This window comes from Scardinius erythrophthalmus (genome assembly GCF_964197995.2).
Source record: "Scardinius erythrophthalmus genome assembly, chromosome: 3".
In the NCBI taxonomy this organism is placed as follows: Eukaryota; Metazoa; Chordata; class Actinopteri; order Cypriniformes; family Leuciscidae; genus Scardinius; species Scardinius erythrophthalmus.
In genome coordinates, this window is record NC_138223.1 from 36293889 (window position 1) to 36316428 (window position 22540).

General features: G+C 37.1%; 1 protein-coding gene across 1 annotated transcript; it reads right to left on the reverse strand.

Annotated features, from left to right (window-relative positions):
* Positions 1–939: 939 nt before the first annotated feature.
* Positions 940–20880, reverse strand: LOC308688380 (atrial natriuretic peptide receptor 1). The gene is made up of 27 exons (XM_081361394.1): positions 20681–20880; positions 20273–20467; positions 20063–20184; positions 19633–19722; positions 19396–19541; positions 18042–18163; positions 17801–17947; positions 17550–17704; positions 17223–17358; positions 16864–16955; positions 16621–16750; positions 15485–15563; positions 15091–15190; positions 14790–14879; positions 14566–14643; positions 14374–14478; positions 14030–14101; positions 13779–13941; positions 11891–12043; positions 11585–11762; positions 9651–9794; positions 6351–6474; positions 5666–5734; positions 5419–5593; positions 2829–2927; positions 2559–2650; positions 940–2155 (listed from the first exon to the last, which is right to left on the reverse strand). The coding sequence occupies exons 1-27, from the start codon at positions 20685–20687 to the stop codon at positions 2108–2110; spliced, it is 3111 nt and encodes a 1036-aa protein (XP_081217520.1). The 5' UTR covers positions 20688–20880; the 3' UTR covers positions 940–2107.
* Between the last annotated feature and the right edge of the window lie 1660 nt (positions 20881–22540).

The window sequence follows — 22540 nt, forward strand, 5'->3', positions numbered from 1 at the left end:
AATTCGCCAAAATGTATAACAGTTACGAATTGCCATGTGAGTGTGTTGGGGAAAATAAGCTGGCAAAGTTACAACATCTCAGTCTTTTGCCAAAGCCTGAAATATCATAAAAACCCTTGTTCCTGTTTTACTTCAATCAGTTTCAATCCCGAATTTATCTTTTCAACATCACATATCTTTAAATCTTAAAACTTTGAACAAAATTTCTAAATGCAGTTTAAAGATTTAACGCTTTCATCTCATGAGATGTGTGTGTTGGAATCAAAGATAATCTGCAGAAACTAATTCTGGCCAAGACAGATGAGTTTCCTTTGAACTCTAAAGAGCAGACAACACAATGATAATACCTAAATCATATCCTTTTCTTATTCTTATTTCCCCCATAACAAGACACACAGCAATTCTACACAGCAATGTCTTGTTTGAAAACAGTGTCTGTGGCCCGTGCGATAAATGTTACCAGAGAGCAAGAAAGGAGTAATCCTGATGTGAACAGTACTTTTCAACAATGGTAATGTGTAGACCATTAAGATTGAATCTAGAGTTTTTACAGGTTTGCTGTCAAAGTGAAAGCTCCAGTGGCAACGCAACATGCTATATACAGTATATAAACTGCCACTCAAAATGTTGGGGTCAGTAAGATTTGTTGGTAACACTATTTTACAGTGTCCTCGTTACATGTGTTACATGTTCTTACTGTAGTAATAACAGTAAGTTGGTAAATTGTGTAATTAGTAAACAGTAAATTATGCATAATTACATGGAGCTAACGCTAACCCTAATCGAAGAACATGTTAATTAATATTACTCAGTAATTAGATACACTGTAACAAAAATAAAGTGTAACCGATTTTTTTACTTTAATACTTTTTATTTTTTATTATTAATAATTGTATTCAGCGAGGATGCATTAAATTGATCAAAAGTGACAGCAAAGACATTAATAATATTTTGAACTTTATTCATTAACCCTTAAATGCATGAATGTTTCGCCAATCATTATTACATATTTGGGTCTTTAGCAACCCGTATAGATCTAACAGGGATGGATCTCCACATGTCGCAATAATACAAAACTCTCCTGATAGCCTGTTAGAGTAACAATTACAGAAAAATAAAATAAAGCTTTTTTGTTACCTTTTAGAGTTTGGAAGGATTCAGTTTGAGCAGATGTTTAATACCATCATCACTGTCCTCGTCAGAGCTCTTTCAGCATCTGGCTCATTTTCACGATCTCAAATATATTCTCAAAACTATCATTTTCAACATCTTCAAAATCAAAATGTTGATCTCTGACAGCTTCTTCACCAGATCCACCATCAAGTGACAGTGACACTAATATTTGATTGCGTTCAGTATTTGCGCTGCAGTAAATCGCTGAGCTGACGATTTGTTTTAGCTTTTTTTTTCCTGCTTGTGGTAACTATGAGTGAAACGTCACTTCATCATTGTGTGTCAGAATTGCACTTGATCAGTCATCAAAGATTTAATTATTGTTGTGCTAAAAAAATATATTTACACTGTTACAAGCCTCGTGTCGTTAGCGGAAAAAAAAGTGAATGGGAAAACAGGCATTCTTTTATATATTGTTTTCTTGTTATATTGTTTATAATGAATTGATTGAGGAATAATAAAAGGTTGATGTCTAACTTTAAAAAATTAATGAGGACGAGGGTAGTGAATGATGTCCTGGGTCACTAAACACCCGAGGTATGCGTTTAAGGGTTAAAGAATCCAGGGGGAAAAAGGATCACTGTTTCCACCAAACACAACACAAGTGTTTTCAATTTTGTGAAAAGTCTGGAGTAAATAGAATTAAAATAGAAAAAAAGGCACAAAAATATTTCAAAATATGACTGTTTTACTGTATTTTTGATCAAATAAATCCAGTCTAAATGTAATAAAAAAGCGTAAGATATATTAAACATTAAACAATATTGCCGGCCTCAAACTGTACCTAGCAATTTGCTAATTGAATTAAAAAACACTGCAAACACGCAAAACAAAGTAACATTAGAGATATAGTGTAGTATGCTCTGAGAAAAATGAACAGATTTTTTTTTTCAGCATTTAAAGACAAAAACAAAAATTAAGTGGGACGTCTGTTTTAGTGGTCCTCTCCCAAAAGCCAGAATGTCCTCACCCAGCCCTTTCCCTGAAATGGAAGAGAACAGGGAGGTGAAAGCAGTTCCGAAGCTTTGAAAACGTATTGTAAAGAACAAGACTATTTAGATCTATTTATAGGGCCTTGCCAGCTGTGGCTCGTTACCGAAGAAATATTTCCACTCTTTCTGAAATTGTGTTGCTGTGTATACATAACTTTTCAGATATCAATGTTTACATCCTTGATTGTAGTTATGATTTCATTTTATTACATTATGGCTTTGCAACAATGGATTTGTCACTGTTAGCGCATGCAATGTTGAAGCACCAATCCTAAAATAAATAAGTGTGAAAAGAACCAGTTGAGCAAATAGGATTGTTGTGACGTGGTAAGACAGGCGAAATGAAACTGAGATGGTGTTTTCGGAGGTGAATGTCAAAAGTGACAGCAGTACCTTTATGTGAATGTCACCTCGCAATTCACAGCGGAAAGTCCTGAAAGTGTCAAGGAGAGACTTGGTGGAACTGCTCACATGGATCTTCAGTGCTGGAGAGGGAAAAGTATAACGTTATGATACCTCTCTACACTATTATGTGTGTTAGAAATGTGCTAAGGTCCAGGCAGTGGCAAGATCATGCAATGTCAATCACATAGGTTTCATTTGAAATTCTTCTCTGACATTTTACTAATCTACTGTCAGCACATCCTTCATGAGTGATCTTACGTAATCCATATGTCTCCATCCTGGAGGCCGTGTTCACAGTGTCTCCAAATAAACAGTAGCGTGGCATTTTCAGACCCACAATCCCTGCGACACAAGGCCCTGTAACAAGCAATATGATTTTTTTTATGATTCTGCATTTTTCAACACATTTCAAATAAAAGTTAAAGTTTCTTCTATTTCTCTATCACAGTAGTACTGTTTGCATGCTTAAATCACCTCTTTAATGATGGTGTTATGTAATATTATGTACAATGATGTCATTTATTTGAATTTTTTTTATATGAGTCATAAAACAAGTTGGCATGTTGGAATCTCGGCATAAATGCCAGCGTAAACACTCCTCTGATGCATAAATTAACCAATCAGAATGAGTATACAAATGCGTCATTGGTTTTCTATTGAAAACACATCTGAAAAAGGCAAGAGAGAGAAGAAATGAAATGTACTGTATAAACCTTTTGAATAAATAACAAGTCATAATCAAATATTTAATGAGCGGTAGTCTCTCAAACCTGTAACAATGCACACTTTTTGTTTCCTATACTATACTGAGATTGTGAAATATTGTAACTTTTTCTATAATATATTTTAGATTGTAATTTATTCCTGTAATGGAAAAGCTGAATCATTACTCCAATCTTCAGTGTCACACGATCCTTTAGAAATCATTTTAATATGATGATTTGCTGCTGATGAAGCCTTTCTCATTATTATTAAAAACAGTTGTGCTGATGAATATTTTTTAGGAAACCATGATTTTGTTTTAATTAATAGAAAGTTCAAAATAATTGCTATTTATCTACTGATTGATTGATTGATTGATTGATTGATTGATTGATTGATTGATTGATTGATTGTAACAATGTAAAAGTTTTTACTGCCACTTTTGATCAGTTTAATGCTTCTCAGTTGAATACAATTAATTTATTTCATAAAAAAAATCCTACTACCCCCAAACTTTTGAATAATAGTACACATTTTTTTTTTTTTTTTTTTTTCATTTTTAGGGTGGAAAATCAAGTGGAAATTTGAGAGGCTTACTGAACACTCGAAGTTGAGTGGCAACTTTTGAGTAGCTTTTTTTTTTCATGTACCAAGCTGTGGTGGAGCATGAGGGAATTTTTAAAATGCAGACAAAAGAAATGTACCAAACTAGCTCTTGAACTACTGCTAAGGTTGAGCACCACTGATACTTGTTCATATTTTAGAGCACAAAAAAACGTGTTCATGAAGGTTTACTCTTTTGTTATATACAGTAACATAAATTACCACCCAGTACCAAAGGACACTCTGACGCCCGTTTCACACATACTCCGTTTGCAGTGCGTGTGCGGTGCGTATTTTTTTCTGCACCCATGTTAACAGGTTAGAGCTTTCACACTGCACACGGATGCAGTCCGTCGATCCGTTCCAGTTGCGGTGCGTATACAGCAGTGCAGCGATCGTTTCCGTACCGAGTCTATTTTTTGCTGTGCTGCAAACGCTGAATTAAAGTGACAACGCATGTTTCTTGTTTAAAATGCACACAGATTGACATGAAAATGTAATAATTTCACCATAAATGCATTTAATTAAATACAATGTAGGCTAGTAATCTTACCATGAATGCATTTAATTAAATAGTACCATTTTTCACAGTCATCTTTTTATTTTAAGACGAGGTAAAGCAAGGAAAACTACAATTTACTTCAACAAGGCAACATAACGACACTCGTCTCATTCGTGGAGGTGGAAAAACAAGTTAGTTGTGACATGCAAGACTTTGTATAACGATTTAAATAGAAAAGGTATGAATCTGCTGTTTTTGTAAATTAAGTTTTAATTTAAAATGTATGCAATTTTAATATAAGTAGCTACATGGTTCAATATTTTACCACTGCTTGAGCAACTTAATATATAATCTAGAAGTAATGTATTGAATAATACGTTGTGTTACGACCTCTCATAAAAATATCAACTCTGAGAGAAGAGATCCTAAACAAGAACAAGTAAACGGCGGAATCAGTGCAATTAGCCTATTTATTTACTCACTCACAACAGACGTCACAAAGACTCACAAAAATAACGAACATTCCATCCAGTGAACGAAATATAACAGCACGGACAACAACTAGCCTAACAAAGAAAACAAAAATACAATTCTAAAGACAATTCTTTGATCTGTCGACGCTTCTTTCTCCTCCTCGTTGGCGTTTATATTAGTCAGCTCAAAAAGATAGAGCGACGCCAAGACAGACAAGGGAGGATGTGTACAAAGAGAATCCTAAAACTTGTTTAAATAAAAGTTGCTGATAACTTCTGGATTTGAAATAAAAATAATGAGTATGAGTCTATGTGTTTGTGGCTACAGCCGCGGATCAGTTCCGCACTGCAAACGCAGCATATGAAAGCACTATTGCGCGTGCTGCTCCTGCACCGCATAGCATACTCACTGCAACACGGACCGCACACGCACTGCACACGGAGTATGTGTGAAACGGGCGTTATCCTGAGTAAATTTCTTTTTCCTGATTGATCAGGGCCATTGCAGGCGAGTGAATATACAAGAATAGCCCATGCAGCCAAAGAGCTGTCACCATCCAGTTATTACCTGAATGGACTCCAATGCGGACCCTCAGCTGCTGCTCTGGTACGTGTGGACTGTGGAAGCTCCTCATGCCCTGCACTATAGCCAACGACATTCTGGCTATTTCTTTTGCATGTTCGTCTCCATTTCTTATAGGCAGGCCCGACACTACCATGTAGGCATCGCCAATGGTTTCCACCTGGATACAGCAAAGGAAACATAAAGCAACCAATAACCTACAATGAAACGGTGAGGCATTCATATTACGTACCTTATAAACATTGTGGTTGTCAATGATATTGTCAAAGTATGTGTACAGATCATTCAGCACGTTCACGACCTACAGGAAAGGAAACAAGTACGGCCGGTTTAAAGTCAGCTTATGGATACAAAGATCAAAGTTTCAGTAAGGTGACAATAGTTTTCCGTTGTGGTTCAGCTGTGGGCTTTAGTATGGTCCACATATAGCCTCATGTGAATGTATTATTCCACTTTAAGACTCAGACAAGCTAGCGAGCCAACAGCTATGCTAACAGAAGCCTGATATTCGTGACAGAGTGGAGTTTTCGGCACTTGAGCCATGTGATCTAGTAATGTCAGGAGCTCTCATAGGACATATGAGACCCATTCCAGAGCTTACTATGTGGGTATTTGATCTTACAACACAGACCCCTACACAAACACTCACAGACACACACACACATTGTTTAACAAGTTCAGAGTATTTCAAAGTCTTAGACAACTCAAGCTCCTCAAGCCTGCCCAAATGGCTCTGGACATATGTTTTTTTCAAAACAGGATCGAAATGAGTTCAAATGACCCCACACAGGACCTACATTTTTTAAAAACCTCTTTGAATTTTTTTTTTTTTTTTTTGAAATGCAGCCAAACCTGCTCAGAAAGCACTGTGCAGAAACTCTCTGAGATGCTGTTTGAGTCTTGGTGTCTTTCATCACCTGCATTGGCGTGAGGGATGCTGACATGGCTGTGAAGCCTTCAATGTCACTGAAATAGATGGTGACGCAGTCGTAGGTCTCTGCTCTCACTGTCTTTCCCGCTAAGAGCTGAGCAGCTACAGATCTAAAAATATGAGGGAAAAAAGACAGGCACTTTTCAAAGGCAGGTTTCAAGTGGAGGCCTTGGTGATGTTGATCACTGGTCTGGTCACGTAGGCTTGTCGTTAGGCCAGGTGCAAGCAAGTTTTTAGTAACACTACTGAAGTGTTGGGGACGAATTCACTGAACAGTTGTGCCACTTTTGCGTGCAGTATGTCAATACAAAAGCATGCATCTTTATTCACTAAGCATCCAGTTTAACCAGGTGTTAAACCCAAAAATGACATTATTAACTCACCCTCATATCATTACAAATTTTTCATTCATCTTCAAAACCCAAATGGTAAACAGAAACTCAGTCTCAAACCTTTCTGAATCGTATGCATCAAGAAAGTATGGTTGTGCTTTTGTTTACCATTTGATGTACTCTATGGTGCATTGATCAATGTTTATATGTGAATAAAAGTCTAAACTAAATCTGTATATCAAAAAAGAGATTGTGTATCTTCAGAAGACTTGGATTAAATATGGATTATTTAATAGATTGATTATATGAATCCATATTTTCATATGGATTACATTTACTGTACAAGTTTTGGGTGAATGGACTGTCAATGGAGAGACCGAAATCTCTCAGATTTTATTAAAAAAAAATGTAGTTGTGTTTTGAAAAAGAACAAAAGTCTTATGGATATGGATCGACATGAGGGTGAGTAATTAATAGATTTTTTTTTTCAACTATCCCCTTAAATGTGCTGAAACAGCATAGCACCATAATTAAGTAATTGTGTCCTTTTTTCAGAGCAAACATGACTTCGCTGTATGCAAATGAGATGTTAATAAAGATTTTGCCTTAATATGAGGTAGTATACATCATTTTATTAAAAAAAATGTTTGTGTACATTTTTATTGATCATTGCAGCAATAATTCATCAAATGAAAGACAAGTACATTATAACTCAAGCATATATCCAGTTTCGCAGAAATATTGCAAATTGCATTCAGTACAAAATATTTTCTAAATATTCAGTGTTAAAGGGATAGTTCACCCAAAAATTTAAATTCTGTCATCATTTACTCACCCTCAAGTTGTTCCAAACCTGTGAATTACTTTATTCTGCTGAACACACACATACACACAAATTATTTTAAACAGTTGATGGACCACATTGACTTCAATAGTATTTTTTCCAATTGTTAGATTACCCATATTCTTCAAAATATCTTCTTTTGTCTTCAGCAGAAGAAAGAAGTTCATACAGGTTCAGAACAACTTGAGGGTGAGTAAATGATGACAATTAAAATTTTCCTTTAAGGACAATTTTAGGAAAAAAACACAACAAACTGGCATCAAAAAACTAGAGGCAATGAAAGCCGACTGTGGTGATGCCTCTTGTCACAAAAATCTGCGCTTGAGCACAACCCAAAGACTAAAGCCAACTGCCAACTAGCGCATTCTTTCTGTGTCTGTATGAGAGGAAATAACACTTCATACCAGCAGGTGGCAGTAGTCTGTATTCATTATTTAAAGGGTCCTATTATGCTTTTTCACTTTTTTTACTTTAGTTAGTGTGTAATGTTGCTTTTTGAGCATAACTCCAAAGGGAGATATTTTATTTAACAGAATCAACTTTTCAAGAACCACAATGAACGGCTCGTTTGGACTACAGCGCACTTTTTCCGGATATTATGAAGTCATAATGTTCCTCATTTAAATAATACCCGCCCACGGAATAGGCAAAAAAAAGTTGGAAAGGCCTGGCTAAGTGGCGCTAGAGAAGATGAAGAGAGTTGTCACTGTTTTTTACACACCGGTAAAAGTTTGTCCTAAGGCTGACAAAACTTAGTATGGTTAAAATGCATTTTTTACACTCTTCTTGAACAATATAACCTCAACATTTGTCTGTGCACTCCACATTTTACTTCCAGAAGAGAGTACAATGCAGGCTATAAGCCTTAAATGCTTCTTCTGAAAGACGTAGCCGCTCCCATTTTGTTGGGACAATCTGTTGTTTATGGATCACAACTTGTAAGTTATGGATCACAACTTGTAAGTATGTCTTATTATTTGTAGTTGTGTTTTTTATTTACAGTTCCAGTTATTAGTTTTATGTAGTTAGCTATGATGTAAACGAAGGGCAAAGCTTTGTCTCCGCTAGCCTGCTAACTAACATTACAGTATTGATGTAGTGTTTACTTTAGCTTTTGTAAGCTCTTGCTTTTGTAAGACTGTTCAACGCCCCTTAGGACAATTATTCATGATTTTGTGATGGGAAGTCTGGTTCTTTTCTGCGAACCGGTTCTTTTGGAAAGTTCGTTTCAATGATCTGGTTCAAAAAAACGGTTCACCAGTTCTTTTACAGTTCCTTTAATCTGTGCTGAACAGATTTCAAGCATTGAAATCTGTTCAGCACAATCCTGTTGTTCGTTAACATTGTCAGGGTCTGAATCGGGCTCGAATTGATTTGAAAGATTTGATTTGAGTAGAGCTTGTGGTTATAAAGGGGCGGGACATTTCCTGAACACACATTAAGCGCTGCCATTCACAACACACTGCCAGGTAAAACCAATCACAGCACATTTCGTATTTCGGAAGGAGGGGCTTCATCAAAAACGACGCATTCAACCAGAATGGGGAGAGAGGAGCTGTAATAATGTAAAATATGTAAAAAAAATAATGTTTTTTTTTAACAATCAAGCATGAAAACATTATTCTAGTACATCCCAAAAACAAAATCAAAACTTCGTAAAATGGCATTATAGGAACCCTTTAAATAGGCAAACTAGAGTTCTGTGTATGCCCTCTTGACTTTGTCATTTGCATGCTTCTCACTTCCATTTTTCATCTGGTGCACTGGTTGACTAAACTGAGCAGACAATCAGAGTTATTCAATATGCTCAATGGAAATCTGCCAATAGGGGTTCAATTAGTGTCAACAGTGTAGAACATACCACAAAAAAATAGGACAATAGATGCTCAACGACAGCCTGTCATTGGCCAATGGCCAACCATCAGCTTGGTGCTTCATGGCCTACATGCATATATTCTTTTACAATTTAGGTAAAGCATCAGTTGGCGCAATGGTAACCTCATGATTTCTATGCCTCCATACCTAACCACAGCATGAGATTGTAAATCAAGGAAGTGTAAAAAGAAAAAGGATTTATATGCATCTTTTTGGTTATAATCTGGAGCATTACCGTGGCAGCATCTGCGTGAGTAGCCCCTCTGCCCGCTTCTTCTCTTCCTGAAGTTCAGCGGTACGCTCACTAACTATCTCCTCAAGATTACATGCATACTGCTCCATACGGGACAGCAGGTTATCCAGAATGTTGTCAGACCCCCTGTGAACAAACACAAACGATTAGCATTTAATATTATTACTATTATAGGTTTAGTACTATCACATTAAAGAAGCAGTAGCAATTCTTTATTGTGCCTTCAAGGGCCATTCTGTTGCAAAATAATTATTATCAACATACAGTACACATACTGTAACACAATTGCTCTTTAATCTGTCTTTCTCTCTCTCTTTCTCTCAACCTTGCTCCTCTAAGGCCTGTATAAATGTTTAGAGTGATACGCTTTGACAGTGTTGTTCTCACGAGACTCTGTGCTTGCTGGGTTGTGTGTCTCTGGTCTCCAGAGTGATCATATCTTGTTTGTTTGTCTACCTGATAAAGCACTGTCATTTGTAAATGTAATTAATGATCCTCTGTGTCCCTGCCCTGTTTTTCTTTATTACCTCAAAAGTGCTCATTAGTCACAACTACCCTCATTTATTAAGCTGAAACAACCACAGAGAGGAAGAATGTGCAACTGTTACAGTATCAAGACAGAATTGGATTGGAAGGGAGAGATAGCTGTACACTTCTGATGTCTCAGCACTGCTTGTTTAAAGTGCCTTTAATCAGACTTACTGAGAATCTTACTCTGCAAGTGGGGAAGATTGTTTAAACAGAAACTCTAATAAAAGTGCAGTCCGCAGAGTGCTCACATTGAATAGGAACTGTCAGACATAATTGTCAGTGTCTGTGGTTCTCTTTGTTTTGGTTTGTGGTGGTATGCAAGTACTAACTGTAAGTTGCCATTTTTTTTAAACCTTTTTTTTTTTTGCCCGGTTTCACAGCCGAGGCTTAAGCCTAGTCCCAGACTAAAATGCATGTTTGAGCTGTCTTTACTGAAAGCAACTTGCTCTGACATATCATAAAGTATGTCAGTGCAATTGTTTTGTCTCAAGATGCACATCAGTAGCCTAATGTTTTTTTTCTTAGGCACGTTTATAAAAGCTACTTAAATGTCCTTAACTAAAGCCTATACTGGCTTAATCTAAGCCCTGTCTGTGAAACCAGGCCATAGTGTATGGTATTTGGCTTCAAATTAAAATACAGTTTATAAAGCTTATGTATTAGCTGATAAATAAATGAAGTCAACTGTGGTATAAAAATAAATAACATACCCTTCAGTGTTATTTTAGTATTATTTATATACTATTACAGTATTTAGTAATATTTTGAAAGTTTTAGCACTTTTGTTTTGTGCTTTTGTCATTTTTACATTTTCTTTTAATTATTTCTATTTATCTTTTTTTATTACTTTAAGTAATTTTAGTACTTCAACTTAAACATTTTATTTCAGTTAATTATCATGGTGACATTCCTAATAAGTATTTTAAACTTAATAGTTTAGTCCTGGTGAGATTTTCTTTATTTTTAATTTCTTTAATAGTAATATTAACAACAACACCAAGAAGAAGAAGTTGTTAAAAAATAACTTGTGGTCCAATTCTCACTATTAAATAGTTGCTTATTAGCATGCATATTATTAGGATATTGGCTGTATATTAGTACTTAAAAAGCATTTATTAATGGCTTTTTTTGCATGACCATAATCCTACTCCATACCTAAACTTAACAACTACCTCATTAATAAGCGGTAATTGGGAGTTTATTGAGGCAAAAGTTGTAGTTAATTGTGAGAGTTGGACCCTAATCTAAAGTGTGACCAAATAATTATTATTTCAATAATTCTATAAATTAACTATTTCAGACTACGAAAGAAATCTAGACAATGAAAAGTAGAGATGATGAACAACACATTATTGCTTTATGTCTTGCTTCATACAGTAACTGACCCATTACTAGGACAATTTTTTTTGATGGCAGTCCTGAGAAATGAGAAGTCTGGTCTCTCGGCAGGTTTCTCTCTCCAGCAGCTGACCAAGAGACCCTCCAGTTCCTCTGCACACTCCGCTTGGTCTATGTGCGGCCTCAGCGGGCTACAGCCCCCCGTCCTGACCCTTTCCACAATCTCTGAAAAACAGACAGGGAGAGAGTCCTTCACAGGTGCCCATCTGCAGTGCTTTACTTTACGTTACGAAGAGTGGCTTTAATAACAGAAAAGTGGTTATGGAGAGAGGGTGTGGAGAGTATTGTCGTACCTTTAGCACTGAAGTGACTGTTGGGGATATAGAAAGGCCCTCTGCGATATACCACCTCTTGAGCGATAATGGCAAAACTGTAGACGTCCCCTTTTTGAGTGCCATTAGCAGCCATGGACTGCCTCAGCAGCTCTGGTGCCCTCCATAGCAGAGCTTAAAATGCAAACGCATATGTATTTACAGAACTGACAAAATGTAACTAAGGGTGAATTCCAATGGCAAGTGAGCATCCCTTTGGCCGACTCACTCCGAAGGGCAGAACCTTTTAATTGGGGATTTTGGAGGGAGCAGGGCACTTGTGTGTCACAGTGTATCCGTTTGGAACACACTTGGTGAAGCGAACAACCTGTAATGTTACCATTAGCTGTTCTTACATCAGTATTTTCTTATTATTGCTCTTAATGTAATTGTTGCACACAATGTCCACACAAAGATGGCAATATCAGAAATCCTTGTCCTTGGTCCCCATGATGAAAACAGCTTATAAATCACACTAAGTGATGTTTTTTGAAAATGTAAAAGTGCAGAAAGTTTTCATTGATGGTTAGAGTTAGGGTATATTACGGTAATATACAGTTTGTACAGTATAAAAATCATTATGTCTATTGAAAGTCCCCATAATACATGGAAGCCCAACATTTGAAATGTATGACATAAATGTGTGTAAAATATCACAAAAAAAAACAACTTGAAGTATTCTTGTTTATGAGTTAATGCGAACACTCCCGCGATCCTCGTCACCCTGGGTCCATGACCATGATTGATAACATTACTTCCTTAATGTGACTATCAATTATGACCTTCGTTAACGGACTTGTGGAAGGCCCCTTCGTGAAGGGATAGAGGGAATGCATTGACGTCACTTTCCCACCGGAACACGCCCCCCTCCGGACTGAGTAGCAAAAGAGCCTAGGCCTACTGCATAACTGGATTTAATAGGGGAAACTGCGAAAACGTGAGTAAAACAAACGGTTATCAGTTTAAACTAAAGACTGAACTCAATATAGTGTTCCTTACAACTTACCAAAGATCCAGCGATCCATGGATATTGACATGCAGCCAGGAATCGTGTTTCCTGATATTTATATATGTGACGGATTTCGACGCCAGGGAAATACATAGGCTACAGCAAATTTGCCTGTGAGCGCTTTATATAAATGCAATATAGGTAGGTCTAAAACCATGTGATCACTCATATTAATGTTATATCATCATATCGTCCAGCCTTAAAACTTGTATAGTTTTTTGTCAGTGTTAATTTAAACAAGTCCAATTATGCAGAATATACGATGGTTAAATATTTAAACGATGAGTTGTCAATACAATAACAATACAATATATAGGGTATGATTTTACCCCTAAATTCAGCATATTGACACTAAATGATAACTGCAAATCCACTTTCGCTGCCTGGAGTCCAGTTGTTTCTATGAATTGCACCAATCCATTTGCTTCTCTATTCTGTAGCTTTCGGCAGACTGTAAAAATATACCTCTGATTTCTTGTCAAATGTAGTAGTACAGTCAATCGCAAAGCTCTTTCCCATTTTAGATGTGTTCTGTGTGTTTTTCATGGCATTCACGCTGAAAACAAATGCTGCCACTCAGTCTTTTTGCCACTTAGTGGGCGTAACCGCAGTCACACCGGCCGACGGTGACGTCACACGCATACCCTCTATCCAGGTGTTCACTTTCACTTGGAACGCCCCTACAATTGGCATCCCCTTCCCGAAATGCCACAAAAAAAAAGGCCATTTGGAATCCGCCCTAAAACTATACAATTCTGTTTGCATATATGTGTGCAATTTAATGTATTGAAGTCTAAACCAATTATTACTTTTTCACTCTCTCTTTTTGCATTTTTCGGAAGTTCCACAATTCCAGCTTACCGGTCCAGGGGTCAGATCCAGGGCTCTGCTCTGAGTCAGAGCGCCTCAGAGTGTTAAGTCCAAAATCAGTGACCTTCAGGACAAAGCGACTGTCCACCATGCAGCTCGATGATGAGAGGTTACCATGACAGTGCAGGGGACTACAGTGCAAATAGTCCATGCCCTACAAGAGAGTCCAAATTTATCCATCACTGTTTTATATTCTACTGTCAGCAAAATCATTTTAAACTATAAGACACAGACACAGTGACCTTTGCAATGTCTAGCATGAGGGAATACTTAAAAGTCCAGTCCAGCTTAATCGACTCATTCTTCAAAATGTCCTGCAAAGTTTGGGGACAAAAACCTTTCGTTAATGGTCATTCATAAAATAATAAGAAACCATCCTCACATTGGCATTCTAACATTCATTTTGAAGTTGGCATGTATGTTGCAAGGTTGTAGGACTACAACCATTATCCTGTTAGATACACTTATTTTATTCATAAATCCAAAACTGCCATTATTAAAAAAACCCATAGGGAAATCCAAAGGCAATGCCATTTCCCAACCTGAACAGAAAAGAAACAATTATCTTAGTGTTGTGCAATAGCACCTGCAGACTTCCTTTAGGGCAGTACTCCATAAGGACGAAGGGTTGATGGGTCTCCAGGGACGCTCCAATAAATTTGCAAAGGTTATAGTGGGTCAGATCTCTGCACTGAAACACATACACCCAAAGAGGTGTCATAGTTTTGTTGTGACAGACTAAGAATCAATATTTGTCAGTGCTTTAAACAGATTTCACCAGTTTGAGCTCTGCCAACAGCACGCTGTTCAGATGAGTGCTTCTTAAATTCAGAAAGGAAACAGAACAAATTGTTCCCTGAAGAAGAAAGAAAAAAAAAATAATTAAATTAACTATGAATAGATTTATAGGGCAACTAAATCATAACCAATGTTTTGTAGCATAATTTGTCTTGTACATGTCACAATACATGTTTAATCACTAAGAGAACCCAAATACTTCACTTTGTACACTGCAGTTTGTGCTGATGGCTTGTCTTGCATTCTGCTTATGATAGACTCCAAAGAAGCCTGAATGGGTTTGGATCTGTGGGACTGAGCCAAAAAAGGGGAGAGCCTATTATTAAAGTAATAGATTCATTCATTTATTCATTATTCCTGCCTTACAATTACTATTAGTACTTATGTACAAGCATGTACTGTATGCACTTATGAGTTCACACAATTCTTGTATGACAAAATAAAGTAAACTACGGGCCGGAAGACATACTTAATCCACATATGACGCATTAAATCATTTCAAAACCTTTGCTGGCACGGTTGAGGAGTGATGCTTCATCATTATGACATCATCAGCATTGACTTTCCACAACATCTTGGAGGCTTCCTCCTGGAGTTTGTACTTCCTGGTAATAAAAATATAGGCCTTCATTTTTGGACATCAGCTTAAACGTTTTAGCTGAATTTAGTCTGGAATTCATGAACTTTCAAATCAACAGAAAGTTTCAACATAATTGTATAACATGCAAATCTTAACATCCAAAATAAACATAAATGTTGTATTTGGCAAAAAAACATCACTTGGAACAGAAAATCAAGTATATACATCTCAGTTATTCAAATGATCTAATTTCGACGATTAACGGTTCAGCAGTTTTTAAAGTTTAAGAGCAGTGAAAAATGTACACTTTGACTATTACCTGTATTGAACACAGATTGCAAGCGTTCCTGCAGCCACCAAGCCAGCAATAATCCCCAAAGCAATCAAAAATTTTCTCTCTGAAAATAAAACACATACATTTGTAATCTGCAGGTCTGCTGTGTGATTAAAGCTCACTTGGTGTCAACATCCAACTACGTCCATTTATAGAAGTATGATACAGCAAGACTTGAAGCCGCCAAGGGTAATTCTGTAGGAATGCAATATGAAACAGTCACCTTTTCAGAATTCTGATAAAAGGATTATATCTGGTTGCATAAGACTGTCCTCACTTTATTGCTTTGACCTGTTAGCTTGGGGGAGATCCAGTCAGTGAATAGCTGAGAAATCTATATTGCCGTTCAGTTTGGACATTTGGATCTTGCAGGCAATGGTACATTATTCAAGATTTGTTCCTCCTTTTTTAATCAAAGCGAGTGTATGGGGCAGTGCCAAAAACTGAAAATGAAGGGGTGGGAAAATAACGGCTGGGAGGTGGGGTGTGAATCCACTGATGTGAGGAGCAAAGGTGGGGTTTTGGTGCCCCCTACTGGAAAGAAAGTTACTAGACTATGGCCTCTGACTGGCCCCTTGAAGAAGTTGATAAGCAATAACGGCATGAACACGCTTCCAAGCTTCATATCATGTTGCTTTGAGTTATTACCACACATACACTTTACAAATTAGTGAAGAGTGGTTCAAAAAGTTCAACAACCTTGAAGCTGTGAAAGTCCCAAAACCAACCTAGGATATATGTGTCTATCTACATTTTTACAAAACTCCAAAAAACGTATCTATACATATTATTAACTGCTGTTTCCAGCAGATTATTGATTAATAAAGACTTATTTTCATGTGGTTCCTTGAACAATACTATATGACCTCAAAACACGTTTACCATAGTGCTTGATTTGTAAACTAATACATTTTGACGTCCTGTGAAACACAGAACACGATAAAAGAGCTCAAAGACTTGTAGAAGCAAGCTAAAATGGCATGGTTGCTTCAGCAAATGCATTTTTATGTCACGTTTTTTTTTCTTTAACACTATTGTTAAGTGGTAGTAAGGGCTTTCAATAACGATTTTTTTTTTTTTTTTTTTTTTTTTTATTGCAATGAGCCTGTGTTGCTCAATACCTAGATTGATGCAGAGTTCCCCTTGAAAGCCACAATCTGGCGAGTCTTTGGGAGGAGTTGTCCGTCCTCCAGGCCAGCTGATGTGAACCCCTTTTACTGCCTTATATGTCCCAAAATAGTTTGCAATGACCTGTGTGGAGAACCCAATGACTCATTTGACAAATGTAATTCAGAATAGCAGAGCATGGCTTCCATTGGTTTCGCTTACGGTCCATATAAGTAGTGAGCATGGCAGTATCTCACCTGACTCTGGTTACCACTATCTTGAATCTGCTTCATCATGTAGTTTAACTCACGATCTCCATTTGCATCAATGGTTACATTGCCTTGGATACCTGTGTAATAAGCCATGTACCATAATGAAATCCTACAATACAATTGGAAATTACATGAATTGTTGATGTAGGAAAGAGAATGCTCAATACCCTGTCAACAAACCCAAACTAGAAATAGGCTATGTACTTTATAACTCATATTGTTATCAGCATTCCTCACATATGCAAGCTTAAGGTTTGGCTTAAGGAAAGATGTCATTATTACAAATTTGCAGTGTTCACTATACCCTATTTGGAATCAATAGATATAGTTTAAGTTCTACAAACCTGTTATGGTCCTGTTCCACATTCGTCTAGTGATGGCCAAGCCATCATATGGGTTTCCATTGTCTGCCAAAGTCTCGTTTAATGCCTGGGCATACAGCCAGACAGTATCATGGGCTATGGCTGCTAGCACTGACACCTGTTACAATAAAACAATTAAACTCATAATAAAATAACCTTTAAGTTTTATATTTAAAAACATCACATCTAAGATCGACGTCTGGTTTCACATAAGCCACTGAATTAGGCTTCCCCATCTGCACCAAAACACTGATAGCATCATTGACATCAGACCCTACCTTTGCTTATGTCTATAATGTAAAAGCCAACCTTTTCAGTAGGAGCATATGTATAGCCAAAGTCTGTTTTGGATCTTCTGGTGACATTCTCTGAGAAGGCCTGATACCGTTTATCACTGGGTTTATACACTGACAGGAAAAACAGAGCCTGATAAGCTTGCCTGGCCACTGAGTCATATTCATCACCTGAGAAAGAAGAAAACCATGCACTATAAATAGAAACAGTAATGCCTCATTTTATGAGGTTAGCAAATTCATTGCTTTTGTGGTTACTCAACACACCTTGTTTCCAGTCAAAACTGCCAAACAAGACCTTTTGCTTGTACGGCTCGAAACAAAAGAAGATGAAATCTCCGTCAGTCAGGCCTTTCTTGTGAGCTTCAATAAGCAAGCTGCGGACAACCTTGCCATGTGCTGATATCACAATAACTGCGCAGGTGAAAACATAAACAATGGTTTCATTGTTTAGTTCCTCACCAGTCTTGTGATAACAAGCTTTTTGTGAGAACAGAATTTTTCTTACTGCGAGAGACTTGAGCCATCTCAGTTAAGATCCAGGACCAGGTGGATAAAGACCCTTGGGAGAGAGAGCCATGAATCTCTTGATACCTGGCCACTGTGATGTTATTGTGCTCTGCTTGATACCTTTGAAGAAATGAGGTTTAAAAATGAAATTTAAAATTAAAGTGGTAACCATTTTTTCTGAAATGAACTTCTTGACTTCTTGAAATATGTATAAAAACCTTTAATGGTCTTAACCACTTTAATCGCATATCACTGGTCAGGAAATTAGAAGGAATTGCACAAATACTGATAAAGTCACTTAGCACAGAATAGCCTTTCCCAACTTGCAGACAGCTTTTTAGAAGAGTCAGTGTTGTTCCACTCAATGTCAATGGCTTCAAACAGTTCATGCGTAGTTGAAAAATGTATTCCAGTGCGTCTGAGTTTAATTTCAGACCAAATATTCACTATAGGGTTCAAATCTGGACTCTGGCCAAAGCTAAAACATGAGCCTGGTGGATTTGTTCTCAAGCCACTTCTTAGTTGTCTTTGCAATTTGGGCAGGAGCATTGTCTTGGTGAGAAATAACATCTGATAATTCCTCTTTGGATCACTTTTCATTAGTGGGAAGCTGTGCTCCAAAGCATTAAATTACTTTTCACATTGAAGTAGTTCACCAATACCAGCAGCTAAAAATGTTCCCCACACAATGACACATCTTCTTCCTCTGTTTCATTGTGGTAGAGATGCACTTATTATCATGTAAATCATGTTTTATTTTTCATCACTGCACACACAACTTCCCATATTCCGCCAAAAAGACAGCAATGGATGTTTAAGTAGTGCATTTGCTTACATTTTGCTAATTTCCTGACCAATAGTTTGTGGTTAAGACAAATAAAAGCTTAGTCACGATGTTTAGCCATTTTGGGCCTTTTTTCTTTTCTTTTTTTCTTGCCTGGGAGTGTATAGCCTATGGTAAGAAACATTTGAAATGTTACAGATTTAAATTAAATTCACACCGGATACATAGGCCTATATTTCATAAACTAAAATGTAATTAACATTAATTTAACAACATAAGAAGCCTTAGAAGAAACTATTTCAATGAAAAACCATTATGAGCTGTCAGTGAAAATTGTCAATTTATGATTTTTCACTGTAAATGTTCTTTTTCATAGTATTTCACTTTAAAATTACTTGACAGATTTACACAGTATAGAGTTAGGGAACCAATTAACAGGTTTAGACCATATTTTTTACCGTTAAAATTATGATCGTTTTTTTACATTGTACATACAGGGTATAAAAAATTTAAATATACATACAATGTAAAATAAATTTAAACATACATATATTTTTATATTACATACTTGATCCCCTCGGCAGAAATAGTCCAGGAAGGTTTGCTGTCATAGATGATGCCTATGCGCTGCCAGCCAAAATGTTTACAGATTCCCACAAAGAAAGCCCCTAGTTTAGTGAAAGGCCCAAACACTCTTGTTAAAGTCGGATAGGCCTAAATTCAAAAGGGGCCAAAAGAAACATTTAACAACCAAAAGGCAAAGTGCATTTTCAGATGCAAGCATGTTAATGGAAACATAACCGACCTTCTTATCTAGAAACTGTTGCTCTGCACATACGGGACTGATGACAGCAATGTTCCAATAAGCTGCTAGTTTAGCAGTCACTGCACAGACCTTGAATAAAAATTAGCAACAAATGATAACACTCCATTTCCTGCACAACGAACATTAGATAATCATTTGTCTTCTAATGATGATATCTTGTGACAAATAAGATTATAACGAGTTTTGTAATTACTTTTTGATAGCCCTTCATGCGTTAAAAGTCAATTTTAAGCTTTAATTGGAACTGTGAGCTTGTAGGAGACCTTAATACCTTAATTTGAGAGTCTATTGTCTGAGTAATGATATAATAAGTGAGTGATTGTGATTTCTGACATGTTCCGTTTGAACTAGCTGTATTTTAATTTTGACCTTCAGCTGTCTGGGAAATGATGCTAATGCAACCACGTACATTTGAGCAAGACGGTCCGATGAAAGCGCTGTATTTGTGTCTATGGTAAAGCGCCACGACTTTCCCTGGGCCACGTAGATCATTGCATTCATCGTCCACATAATGGTAATCCAGATAATGCCCTGACACAAATCATTCAACATCACATTAAAGACGATAGATAAATATTGCTCATCTTCCTTTTATACCTGGTACAAATAGCTCACTGACCTTGCAGTAGGTCCGGACTTTTATTTACAGAACTGATAGCGACAAGAGCTCCAGCCCCAATCCGACCAGCGCTGAAAGGAATGGAGGTGTTGGGCATGGAGATCAGCAAGGTGAATCTGGTGCCCAAACTGAGAGGAACCAGAGCCATCAAAAAGAGCAGTAAGCCAGGAACTCTCTCCAAGTGCTTCATTAACTCTAGATGACATATTAGGCAACATATTCATATTTTACAGTACGCACAAAGATATATTTGTACATACAAATATTTCACAAAGTATGTAAGCAAACTAAGTATATTATTTGAAAACATCTTATCTAATTTTAGCATTGTCAGTGGTAAAATCCCATATGCTACGAACACTAAATGAGCTTGTTAAAATCAATAATACCTGAAATGACTGTACTTACCACTCATTCCAAAAAGAATAATTCCAGCTTCAATACAGACGGTGATCAAAATTCGTCAAACAAATTTTTAAAAAGGGACCTTGCATCAGAAACTACCTGTATCGAGGATGGGAAAATATCCAGTGGCAAACTGTGGCCATATGGTTTAGCTCTGAAACCAGTCATCCACAACAGTGATCTCCCCAGAGTGACTGGAAATCAAGGGTCTCACATTAATACTGCTCTGTATCTCAAGCTGTGGTGCTCCTCTGACGTTTGTTTATAGCTTAAAAAACAGCATATGAGTAAACACTGGCCAACAGATGTCTATGGGAATTCTCATCTCTATGAGGTCTGGACAAAAAAAAAATGTGTTTGTCTATGCTTTGAGTGATAGAGTAGTTTTTTGTTTATAAGGGCTCTTTTTTAAAATTTGAATGTTAGCATATGGCTCTCCTCGTATTTATTAATAGCAAGAAAGTAAGGAGCTGTAAATGAAAATATACTGGTATGATTGCCAACTTCCTGTGTCTCACAAGAAAAATAGAAAGAAGAATATTAAGTATACTTTGGACATTAATTAATTATAGATCAAGAATCAGCCAGGGGTGCGTTTACCAAAAGCATCGTTTGCCAATATGGTCGCAAGTTCCGTTGTTATCAGCATAGTTCAACAAGTCGGTGTTTCCCGAAACCATCATTCCAATGAACATTCGCAAACAGCATCGCAAAGTTGTGTGTTTGGAACGACGGCTCTCGACCTGTGGTTAGAAGCATACATGTAGTTTCTTGTTTGCATGACATGTGGACTCAATAAATCCTTATCTTGAGCAAAAAAAGCAAGCTGACATTCAGTACAACCTGTGTCTTTTATTTATAATACATACAAATGTCATTTAAGTCTTTTAGTTTGTCAAGAGATTTAAAGCACCTTTTATGAATAGTGCACGTGTGCGAACGTGCTCTACTACGTAAGAACGAGCCTATGATTGAATCTGGAAATAAAGCAAATAGCTCAAATGCAATGTCCGTAATTTATAGCAAAACATCTAGCATTAATTCGATCTCAAACAGATTCATTAAAAGAAGTTATTACTCCACCACCTGCGTGACATCATTAAAGGGATGGTTCAGAGTAAAATCAACCTAGGGTCCTTTGCACCATGACCTCGCGCCAAACACCCCCCCAAAAAAGGATTCTGGGGGGGTGTTTGGCTCGAGGTCATGGTGCAAAGGACCCTAGGTTGATTTTACTCAAAACCATCCCTTTAACCAACGTGGTTGAACTACCAATTTGCAACAATACGGTTTAGGGAAACAGTTGTGACAAGCTAGTTGATTTCTTCAACGATGCATACTATGGTAGTTACGTAGAGAGTTACGTCGTTGTATGGGAAACGCACCCCAGGTCAAGAATGAGAGGTCACAAAACCAAAGTTAAAATAAGAACAGTGTCAGCTCCATGCACACTGGCACTATGGAGGTTTCTATATCGTGGGAACTGGAAATGCCCTTTAGTGTCTGTCCATTTTACAGGCCAGAAAATATTTGAAGCCTCTCTCAATACACAAAAGCTGAGCACCATGACAAAGAGAGATAAATGTTGAGGACTGCCCCTTAGATGTCAGTTTGTGTCACTGCTCAAATACGCAGGGGATTAGAAAAGGTACAGGAATAGTAGTTGGAGAGACATTTTCTGCTTCAAATCTGCATCTGTTTAGTTACCTATGATCACGTGCGTGAACTCGACAATCGACTACTGTGGACTTCGACCGAAAACAGGAAGAAAATACAGGTATGTGCGCTGGCTGAAATAACATGACTTGTATTAATATCTTTCACATCTACTGCAGTCAGATTCACCCGCGTTCACTCTGAAGG